At 36.2% G+C, this 12,285-nt stretch overlaps 1 protein-coding gene across 1 annotated transcript; it reads right to left on the reverse strand.

Moving 5' to 3' along the window:
• Positions 1-7,619: 7,619 nt before the first annotated feature.
• On the reverse strand, positions 7,620-11,698 carry LOC130940384 (uncharacterized). Its single transcript, XM_057868503.1, has 4 exons — positions 11,319-11,698; positions 11,088-11,200; positions 8,159-8,757; positions 7,620-8,069 (listed from the first exon to the last, which is right to left on the reverse strand). The coding sequence occupies exons 1-3, from the start codon at positions 11,499-11,501 to the stop codon at positions 8,604-8,606; spliced, it is 450 nt and encodes a 149-aa protein (XP_057724486.1). The 5' UTR covers positions 11,502-11,698; the 3' UTR covers positions 7,620-8,069; positions 8,159-8,603.
• Between the last annotated feature and the right edge of the window lie 587 nt (positions 11,699-12,285).

Consider the following 12,285-nt stretch of genomic DNA (forward strand, 5'->3'; position numbering starts at 1 on the left):
GCACGTGGAGACACCCTTGTCTCAGCCCAAACACTCACCAAGTGGGTCTGGAAAGTGAATATTTGCACTACAAAACTAGTTTATCTTATTTTTGTAATTCTTAGTTAGCAGATTAGTATATATAGACAAGAGTTCACCCTTGTTAGAGGACTCTTACCCACTTTTACGTTTTACATTACCTTTTGTAAGCTATGAGTCACTAACCTCTTAAGGTTAAGGTTAGGAACTCTGCTGATTCTTATGAATTAATAATATCACTATTCCACTTCAATTTATGCTTGATTCTATTCTAAGATGTATCTTCGTTCTTCATCCTAATGGGTTGGGAGTGTAACTTGACCGTCATCCTAATTCCACATGGGTTCTTACGAGTCCTTGACGGGATAGTACTGAACCACAAGCTTGATTATACATCTCTTAGATGGCTAATCCAAGGCTTCATTGGAGACTTCTTGAGACATCACTTCAGCCGAGGTGCGGGGCAATTAGGGCCTTTTTTAGTATAGGCTAGAACCCAAGAAGCAGCATTCTCTGATCCGGAAGATCCGACCTTGTCTGTGGCGTTTTGAGTAGGATCACCAAGGAAATGGACTGTTAGAGCTTCACCCCCATTCAGATTGGATGACTACTGACCCGGCGTTTGATCTAAAGTAGAGGAGATTAATGACCGCTGACCCGGTATTAATCATATACAGCCAGCCATGGAATGAATCAATCAGAAGTTGGAGTAGATGGTGAGAAAAGTTGATCCAGAAGGAAGAAGCATCTCCGAAGCCTCAACTGTTCTCATACACATTGATTTTACACCTATCTAGTAACGTTTTATTTATTTATCTGTTTTATGCGTTTTCTCGTGACAACTATATTTTCTATCTGTCTGACTAAGATCTGTAAGATAACCATTGTTTGCTCAAACCAACAATATCTGTGGGATCTATCCTTACTCACCTGAGGTATTACTTGAACGACCCGGTATACTTGCCGGTCTATCTGTGCGAAACGTGCGGAGCCAGTTTCGTGCCCCACCCGGTATGCAGGCATAATTTCAAAATGGATGGCTGCTGATGGCTCCTTGTGACACATGGCCTCAAACCATATGGGCAAAGCTTCGTACTTTGCTTCCCAACCTCCAAAAAAATTTTTCACTGACTTTTGTTTTGCTAACCATGCTTTGCGAGAACTGATAGTGTAATTAAACTTCAACTGTACTTCTACAATGACTGCTTTCACATTTATAAAGGGATCAGCCTCTGTAAGACCCAGAATTTTCGAAAAAAATAAATAAATAAATAAATAAATATTATTATTAAATAACTTCAATTTATTTTATTAAAGATAAATTAAAGCAAATTTTGATTAATTGAGTTTAAAATAATTTAAGGTTTTATCTGATTTTATAATTATTGAATTATTTTCTATATTTGAATAATAAAGTTTAGCAAATATAAAATAATAAGATTTTTATATATGGCTTGGTTTAAATAATTGAGATTTTGGAATTTAATATTAATATTTTTATAAATAAAGAAAATTAATTATATTACCTTATAATATCAATTAGAGTATTTGATTTCAAATCAATTAGTATTTTGATACAATAAATAATAGTTTAGAGTAATTTTAGAGATTTAATTAGATTTTATATTAACCCAAAAATTCCCAATTTTATCACAAAAATCCAAATTCCCAAATCAAAACCCCAAATTCCCAAAACACAACCTAAACCCTAATTTCCTTAACCCTAGCCGCCATACCCTTTCCCCAAAATAACCCAAACCCACTTCAGGAATAGAAAAGAAAAGAAAAGGAAGAGAGAAATGGGGGAAGTTGATCAGGGAAGGGGGGAAGAGAGTGAGACCCGAGAGAGGGGAGCGCCGGTGGAGGTGTCGCGCCATCATCGCGGACCGCCGCTGCCGCTGCGTTCTGTTGCTCGCGCCGCCGCCGCCGTCCAGGAGGCTGCCGCTTCTGCTCGCCGTCGCCGTTGAGATCGCGAAGAGAGATGGCTCGCGAGTGAAGGGAGGTCGCAGGCTTGGAACCGCCGCGCCTTCATCGCCGCTGCTCGCCTTTCCTGTCACAGCCACCGTCCCCGCCACGAAGTCCGTCGCCGTTGCTGCAGCTGTCAGCGCCGTCATCCATGGGTGAGGCAGAGGAGAGAGATCCAGGAGGAAGGGAGGATCGGGACCTGTCCAGCCACCGCGCACAGTTGCCGCTCCTATCACCGGCCATCCTCATCAAATCCGCCGCCTCCGAAGCTTCTGGCTGCGACTTCTGGCCGCACCTCTGCCGCCGGAGAGCGCTGCTGCCACCGAAAACCGCCTTTGAAGCCTGTGTATGTTGGAAACTGCCGCTGGAACCCCTGTCTTCTTGGTAAGCACTTTGTTTCTGAAACTTATTGAAATCAATATTCTGTTGCAACCTGTTGGAGATTCTGAGATGCTGGTACCGTAGGTTTGGGTTCCAGTATTTGCGTGTCAAAATTAAGGTTGTTATTGAACCACCGAAGCTTTGGGGAGTGTCGGAGCTGCCGCCTGATCGGTTTAGAGGGTCACTGCTGCTTTGTTTCTCGTGGTGAGGTTATTTGATTCTGTTTCAATTTATCGTAAGTGTTTCATTACTAATTTCGTTCTATTCCGCTCAATATTAATTTCGCTTTAAATTCCAATTTATGTCAGAAAAGTGTTGTTACCGCGATTCTTGATGCCGCTATTGATATTGTCTGAAAATAAACAAGGTTGCTGCCGCTGCTGTAAAATTGAAAATAAATAAAAGAGGAATTGATGAGTCTAACTACTGAGCTTTGACTAAATCGAGGTAGGAGTTTTTCTTAAAACCTAATTTATATTACAAAGTTGTGATAACTAGATATTAATGTCAAAGAACATATGTCTGTGATTATGATTGTCTTCTAAATGTGGTTGTTTGTTGGACTGAATGACTGATTGCTTGATTGCTTGATTGCTGAAAAGAAATTAGTTGGAAAGGTTATTTAGTTGATTATTATGAAAAATGGCTTTTCTTGGTTTTGAAGCTATTTTTGATAATGTAAAGGAATTGGTTTTGGAAATGATTTGGAATATGAAACTGGATTAACTTTGGAAATGGTTTAATTTTGTGTTGGTGACTTTATAAATGATTTAGTATTTGAGCTGTTTTGATTTTAAAGAGAGATTTATTATGGGCACTGATTTGCTTTGGAAATAATTTGATATTGGAACTAGCTGAATCTTGAAAAATGATTGAGGTTTGGAAAAAATTTGAGAAATGTTTGGATGGGACCCGAACAGGGTGGCAAAGTCCGAGTTTTAGAGGAGATGCTGCCGAAATTTTATAAAATTGGAAGTTTTATTTGAAGTAATTAACTAAAGATTTGTTTTTAAACATTATATGTTTTAAGAATAATCTATTTATCAAAGAAAGAATTATGTTTTGGAATTGAGACTGCTAATGAACGGAATGGAAAGAGGATTGATGAGGATTTTTCTTCGAAATATGGCTTTTGAATGAATTTGGAAATGAGGTTTGGATTGATGAATGATTATGATGTTGAGAATGTTGAGATATGTGGCTTATGAATTTGAAATATTTGAGATACGAGGTTCCCTGGATTAAGTACCGTGGCTTGCCACCACGTGTATCAGGTTGAAAACTCGATACTCTGTTGACCCTACGACTTAAGTGTGACCGGGCACTATATAAATTCCCGGGAATGTTACCCCCATTGAGCAATATTGATTATTTGAGAAAAAGCTATGCATAGACTCTTGGGGATGCACGTCGGGGGACAGTCTAAGGACAATTCAGACTTGTCGGGTTGGCTGGATAACCGACAGATGAGCCTCATTAGCCATAGGACAGGCATGCATCATATGCATTTGTATGCTTTGCTTGGGTTTGAACTTGTTTTTGGTTTGCCTAATTGCTAAACTGTTCCTAACTGCTACTTGAACTATTTGCTGTAACTGTTTCCTACTTGTGTTTTACTTGTCTGTCTTGCCTGTGTTTGTCCTGACATGTTACATTTGAGAATGGACTTTGGTGCTGAATTAATGATTATGTGGTTTGATTGCGTGGTTGGTTTCTGATTGAGATTTGCTTATGAGAAAAGAAAGACCTTGGATTTCTGAAAATATTGAACATTGTTTCTTTGAAAAGGTTTTGAACGATTAGCTATTGGATTTTAAAAGGATTCACAAGGCAATGATAATCACTGAATTTGAAAGCAGTTTTTCTTATTGAAATATCTTCTTATGACAACTTTGAAACTCCGTGGTGAGGCCGAGTGGTTAGGTTCTCACCCCCCTACAGCTTTACCTTTTCAGGAACCGGATGAAGAAGCATTAAGAAGAGTTAAACTCCGTTTAGTTTTATATGTTGTATTAATTAGATTATTTTCTTCCCTCGTCTTTGTTATTACAATTTTTGCAAGCGGGATAGGAGTTGTATGATTTATATATATTATATTAAAAGATATTATGTAAGAAGTCTTGTATATGAATCTATGCCTGCTTGTTTTTTTTTTAAGATAAAGTATTTGTTTCTGGTTTTCAAAGAAATTAGCGATACGGTGTTGAGTCACAGGCTCCTATTTTAATATTTAGTACGTAAAGTAGTCGTAATACTTCTTGCTATCAGAGTGGCGCAGCCGGAAGCGTGACATTCTGGTAGTGAGGGTGTTACAGCCTCTACCAATGGCTTTATTTCTTCTGTAATTGTGTCGGAATCCAGCTTCGAATGGTCTTGAGAAAAGATAGCTCTGGTACAAATGTGACTACTATTGTACCTCCTTATAACCCAACAGTACTTTCTACGAATCATGCTAACCCTGATTAGCGAATCATAGCCTATGACGTATTGTATACATTTGACATAAAATGTCATCGATTTTGACTCATACACCTGGTAATCTACACTTCTGTGGATGGTATAATCTTTCATTGCCATAATGACAGCTTCTTTGTAACTGAATTCCATTCCCACGGCAAATTCACCATCTACCACAACAGAAAATTCTGCTACAACAACACCACGAAATAAATATTTAATAAATCAGTATTAAATAAGTAAAATTAAAATTTAAATCTATTTATAAATAATCAATCATAAATAAATATTTATGAATTATATTTCTAAAATAAATAAAAAGCATACAGTATAAATATTTAATAAATAAATATAAATATATACATTATTCCTAATCAAGTAATTACCTCAAATATAACTAGAAAATTATTCAAACTTAGTAAGGTAATTATCTTAAATTTAACCAAATAAATACGTAAATAAATGCTAATTAGTTATATTTCCACATGTCATATAAGTAATTAATCGATCTACAACCTAAAGAATAAAAAAATTTTAATCTCTCATACAAATATCCAAATTACATACCTGCATTATATTCAGAAAATTTTGGTGCATGTATGGACTCCAAATCCAACGCGGGCATGAAAGATGGCTCCTCAAACGGATGTTGGTTTGCTAATGCATTTGCCATATCCGCGACATCTGCCCCATAGTGTCATCAGCTTGATCTTCGTATCTAATTGGATCAATGAACTCATAGTTGCTTTCAAACTTCTCCTCGCTATCATTATTGTAATCTTCCCATTTGATATGTCGGTCAGCTTCAGATTGTTTGAACTCAACATACAACTCAATGAACGACATCTAAAAGCAAGTTTCAATATACATTAAAAACATCTTTTGCATGCTCGCTTCATTAGTTATATATTTGGTTTGAAATTAAACGAATCCACCAAATACTGATATAGAATACTTGTATAAAATACATGGCACTCTCCTTGATATATATGAATCTATCTTCTCACAAATTACATCTTTTAATTCTTCAGGTAAGAGTCTGAATGGAATAACAATATCCAAGCATTTTCACATATAAATTTCATTCGTTCAGATATTTATAACAAAATCTGACCAAAATAATATACTTTTAACATAACTCTATCATCCATTATTTTTTTTACTCACATTTAAGACACTCTAGCTCATTGTAATTCTTTGAAACAACATAAGAGAGTATGATAGAGGAGGAGAGTTTTAAACAATTGAAGAGAGACGAAGAAGAAGAAGAAGAAGAGTTCTACCAAGTGGGTTAGGGTGGGGTTTATATATAACCATACAAATTCGGATAGTCCGATTACATTTCATCATTTAAATTTTTTTTAACATTATAAATCAGCTGATTCGATTTGGTCTTTGTCAAAATAAAAAAATTAAAACAATAAAATTTGACCTACCGATTTGAGTACTATAAAATTTAAAATTTTCTTCCTCCAAACAAATCGAACCGTTTGACTTATATCCATCTTCAGTGCCAAAGAAATTGGATGGTCAATTTCTTCTCTGCAAATTTAAAAAAAAAAAAGCAGCCGCCACATCAATATACAACACAACCCACATCCATATGCATAACACACAAATAATATTCATACGAAAAAAATCAGCCACACAATTAACGTGATAAATATATACAGAAGCAGAGCTTTTATCGGGACAATGGACCTGGCCATGACTCCTTAAATATTCTATAAAAAAAAACCATTATCACTTGTTTCAAAATGTATAAATATTATTGAGTTAGTTTTTATTCTTCTTGTAAGTCTTACACAACGTTGTATGATGCAAATTATTTTTTATATTGGGGTGAGAACAATATTTTTCATGATAATGGATTATAAGGGTGTTAATTTTAAATATGGCACTGTTTGATTTAAAATGTAGAATTAGATTCTCTAATTTTTTTGGGAGCGAAAATCAGACTCTTTGATTTTTTGGACCCTCTAATTTGTGAACTTCGAAAAAAAATCACAAAAAACAAAATAGACATTCCAATTTGATATTAAAAAATTTTCATAAAATCTCCTTATAAAGTAATCAGGCTTACTGATTACATATTTTCATACCAAAACAAACACACACATACAAAGCCAATAGAATTGGATTGCACACACTCCTCTTCCATAATAAAAACTTTTAGCCTGCTCTATAATATAAATTCAATTTTTGTTACAACTATTTCTTCATGTTTTTTCTTCTTTCAATGTCATCAGATCTCCTTTTTTCTATTTTCATTTATTTATATATTTATTTTATATTATAATTATAGCAAATATTTCTTAAGTTTATCATTAGAAAGACAAACTAACTATTTTAAATTATAAAAATTTCACTAAATAAAATCCAACTATGAAATAATAAATAATATAAACAAATAATTTTATACTATTTTAATATTTTATAATATAAAATTATTTTTCAACTAAACTATAAAAAAGATAAAATATTTTCATATTATTTATTAGATAAGTAATATATATAAGTTTTATTGAAATAAGTTTAAGTTTTTAATATTCTATCTCATTGTTAAAATATGTTGCACAACAAAATAAGTGGTATCATAGAATTAAATAAAAATAAATGTTAGATTTTAAACAATCCTATAATTATGAATTTATAATGATTGAAAAATATAAAAATTGACATATTTAGTTTAAATATAAACACTTTTTACATAATTTACATACTTAGTTATATATTTGGCTCTCGAAAATTTTTTTCAAGATCTGACATTGAATATACACATATTTGGTTTACAGGATAAATGAAATAAGTAACAAAATTTTGTTCATGAGAAAATAATATTTACACATAATTTTGTTAGGCCAGAATACTTAGGTAACATTTGGTGCGGGGTATTAGGATTGGCATTAAGGGATTGAGACTTAGTATTATATTTGGTGGTCAGAGATTAAAATTAAAATTTTAGTCCTGAGACAAAATTTTAGTCTCTTTAGTACCTTCAAAAAGTCGGGATACAGAGACTAAAATTTCTAGGATGAGAATTGAAATTTAACTAATAATTTCTTTTGAAAATACTCTCAATTTAAATTAATAATTTCAAGTTTATCCTTATTCAGTTTTTCTCATCTCCTAGTTGAAGAAGCATCATCGTCGTCCCGGTACCCAAGACCACCATCAAAGAATCAGACTTGAGGCTGCTGCGTTGTTGCTGCTGCTAGGACCACCACAACCTTGTCGTCTTCTATCACCTGCAACCAACACAAGAAATTGATTAAACAAAAATGCCAATTTCCCTTACCCACCCTCTGACCTATCACGTTTCATTCCTCAGCCTCACCTATTCACTCTCCATATTCTCCCTCCTCCTTGCCTCACTAGGACACTCACCACAGCGGTCACAAAACAACGATAACCAATGAAAGTCATCACTCCTCTTGTCGATTCCCCTACGTCATCTCTACGCCGCCAGTATCTGCTTCCTCCACCGTCTGTACCTCTGCCTCCTCTGTCTTGGCTTGTTGAACCCTGTGCTCGTGCGGACTCCTCTCGTCACCTCATGGTGTAACACCCTAACTATCACAAGTCACGCTTCTGGCTACACCACTCTGATGGCTCGGATATTACGATGACTCTTATACTATTTAATTACTAAAATATGCGCCTGTTTAAAACTTTAAACCGCAATACCGTTCCAAAATACATTTGTTATGAAACGTACATCCATACATACAATACAACTTACAAAAACTCACAAAGAGTACATACATATGTATATATATATATTAAATAGTTTTACAAGCATCAACCAATACAATTCCTATCCCTCTTACAGAATGTATAAAAATAAAGGCGAGGGAACAATAATCAATAACTAAAGCAATACAAAACATCACGACAACAACTAGGTAAACTCTTCGTGACTTCAGCGTCCATATCCTGAAAAGGGAAATTTGTAGGGGGGTGAGAACATCATCCTCGAAAGGGTTCTTAGTAGAGGATTTTTGAGAATTACTATAATAGGATACGCGAGATAAAATCAATTCAGTGATTACTAACCGCCTTATGCATCTTTTCAAAAGCAAATGTTTACTATCAAGAAAAATCTAAAATCTTTTCTGAAAAAGAAAACTGTTCATTTAAAATAATATTCAAAAGCCTTTGAGAAGGTCTATCTATGCTGAACCAAATTAGTCATTCATACTTTTCCAAACCAGAACATCAACCAGACATGGCCTTCGGCCCACCTCATGATCAACCACGACTTTAGGCCCAAACAACCCAAACAACAACCAATCACCATAGTCCAACAGAGTCTTAGTCATAAACACAAATAGGGAGGTCCAAGTACAAACAAACAGTTACTACAAGTAAAACAATTAGCAGTTAATCACAAGTAATCACAAAGGAAAACCAAGTACAATATGCAAACCCAAACAATGTCACATAGATGCATATGATGCATGCCTGTCTTGGTAGCTAACTATTGGACTATCCCTCTGTCGTGCATCTCCAACTCGAGTTATTCACAATCATAAATCATAATTCATATCCAACACCCTCACTGGTGTATATTCACGGGGACGAGCTCATCCGGAACTTTCACAGTATCCAGCCACACTTACGACATAGGGTCAGCAGAGTATCGAGTCTCAACCTAGAGCACGTTGTGGCTAGCCACTGCTTCTACCCAGGGAAACTCGTATCTCAGATAATTGGAAGTGCGACAATCACAATATCAATAACTCAGCATATATGTATTTATTCTCAGCCATAAATCAACATTTATCTCAACCTTCCGGCTTAAATTCATGATTCATTGTCAACCCTCTGGCTCATAACATATTCCACAATTAGCCATAATTCATTATCATACACAGGCAGTCTGGCTTATAACAAAATAGCACTTCCACCATCCAACATAATCAAATTCTCATCATTCAAGCCATAATTCACTTTTCCTTAATTCAATTTACTTTGAAATTAAAAATCAATTCTTTCCAGCCTTGGCTTTAAAATTCCCATTTCACAAAACTTTTCAGGCTCATAGCCACTTTTTTTCAAATGTAACTTTCTCTTTTCTAAAACAAAGTCACCCTCAGCATCATATTTCCAAAATTCCAAAACCAGGCCAAATTAAAATCTCCTTTGAAGGATTCAAAATCATTCATCCTAATATAGGATTTGATGATAAAATTTCTCAACCGAGTCTCAAAACTTTAGGAAAGGACAACCTATCTCAATTTCTTAAAAATTCATTGAAATTCCTAAAATCATAGATCCTTGGTTTTAGCAAATAAAAACAGAGTTTATTATAAAACCGGATCATATAAAGTCACAAGTCTCAACCCAATCCAAAGCCAAAATTCACTTGAAACGGAACCGATTCATTTAAATTAAAACCACTTTCAGGTTCCTCCTTAAAACTAATTCTCTGACTTCTTCCAAAAGGTCACAAACGCAATTATTTAGTCAAAGTCCAATTTTCTTTAAAATCACTAAAAGCTCCTCTGAACGAAACCTTTATGTCTAACCAAAAGCAAAAGTCCTTTTTATATTAAAACCAATATTAAAACATAATACTTTTCTTCAATGATTCAAATGGTAAAATAATTCATTTCTAAATAAATCGAACTCAAGGCATATAGTTTACTCAAATAAATTAAGCTCGAAAACATAAATATTTTCTTAATAAATCAAATAATACAATTTCTCAAATTCAAACCTTTCTAAATAACTTTTCAAACAAAGTCTAAGATTTTTATAGAAATTTCGGCAGCACCTCCCCTAAAACTTGGACTTTGCCACCCGGTTCGGGTCCCAACTAAACCATCCCACAATCCTTTTCAACAGTCCAAAATTCAAAATCAGTTCAAAAGCAAGCTAAATCCAACATTCATCTCATTTTCATATCTCAAGAAAACTGTTTCAAAATCAAATTGTTATCAACCGATTAAACTCATTTCTAAAACTTCAAAGAAACAGTTCAGCAACAACTTATTTATCAAAACCAAACAATAATCAGAAGTCGTCGCAAGATCAATCTTTATCAACTGATTAAACACATTTCCAAAACTTTAAAGAGACAATTCAGCAACAATCCATTTATCAAAACCAAACAATAACCCAATCAAACATATAATCATATTAATCCAAAGTAGTCCAACAATACATAAGACTGGTACAATCACTAAAAGTATATAATTCTCACACTAGTATCCATTTATAACAATTCCATATATAAAATAGCTTTTTAGAAAATCTCCTACCTCAATACGCAAAACCATAACCCAAACGCGTCACAGGAACCTTCTCTCTCACCCGAAATCACCGACAACCGCAACCTCAGCTCTAAGCCACTTTCACAGTAACCACAGCAACTCTAATCGCGATATACAACAACCGAAACTCAATCTTAGAGCAATTAACGCCGCAAAACTTCAGCGTATGTAACAAAGCAGCGATTAAAGGACTCTTCAAAACAAAAATGCTTTCCGTACTCGAGGGAACCAAGTAGCGGTAGCATCAGAGGTGGTTCTGGCAACACCAACGCCACAGCCGGTGACTAGAACGACGGCAACTCGCGATAAACTCTTAGCACAACCAACCTTAACAATAACTCTCATGGCAATGGAGAAATTAACAGATAAAGAAGCTAAAGCAGGGTTAGAGCTTACCAACATCGAGGACTCAACGGCTGTTTTCGGCGATAGATGCGGACGGCAGAAGCAGCCAAAAACTTTAGCGGTGGTCTCGAAAGTCACAGAAGCACTCCCAGCGGTCAGAATCACAGAAACGTAGCTCCCTTCTTCGGCAGCGACACCTGCGGTAGCCTGAACTCTTTTCTGACGGCGGCAGTTCCGATGGGGGCAGCGCCGGTGACGCTAGCACAGCTGGGCACGGTGGTTGAATCCCAGCTCAGCCTCAGGTCTCTTTGTCTCTCCTCTGCTCTCGAGCTCTCTCCCTCTGGCTCGGCCATAAGCGGCGGCGACGACTACACGGCGGGAAGGACGACGGTGTGGGTACACTAGCGGCGGCGATGGGCTCCACGGCGTCTCCCTCTCGCGCGTCCTCTGTGCGCGACCCAACGATGGCAGATCGGCAATGACGAGCTCCTCTAGCTCGCGTGCGACAGCTGCTCCCTCGAACCCTCCTCTAGACTCGGCTCGACAGCAATGGCTCCACGGCGACGGCGAGCTCGTGGCAGGTGTGACGCTCTTCTTCCTCTTCGATCAGATGGCGACGTGGTGGTGGTGCAGCCCAGTACGCCGGCGCGACCTTCTTCCTCTCCTCTTCCCCTTCTCCGCGGCCCCTTCCCCTTTTCCCATTCTCCTTTCTATTTTCTTTCTTTCCTTCTTCAGATAATTTTGTGTGTGTGTGTTTAGGATAGGGGTGGCGGCTGCTGCTGCTACTATTGTCAATAGTGGGTATTGTGTGTGCAGCTAGAGTTGGCTCTTAGAAAAGGAA

The sequence above is a fragment of the Arachis stenosperma genome, chromosome 7 (assembly GCF_014773155.1).
Source record: "Arachis stenosperma cultivar V10309 chromosome 7, arast.V10309.gnm1.PFL2, whole genome shotgun sequence".
Taxonomy (NCBI): domain Eukaryota; kingdom Viridiplantae; phylum Streptophyta; class Magnoliopsida; order Fabales; family Fabaceae; genus Arachis; species Arachis stenosperma.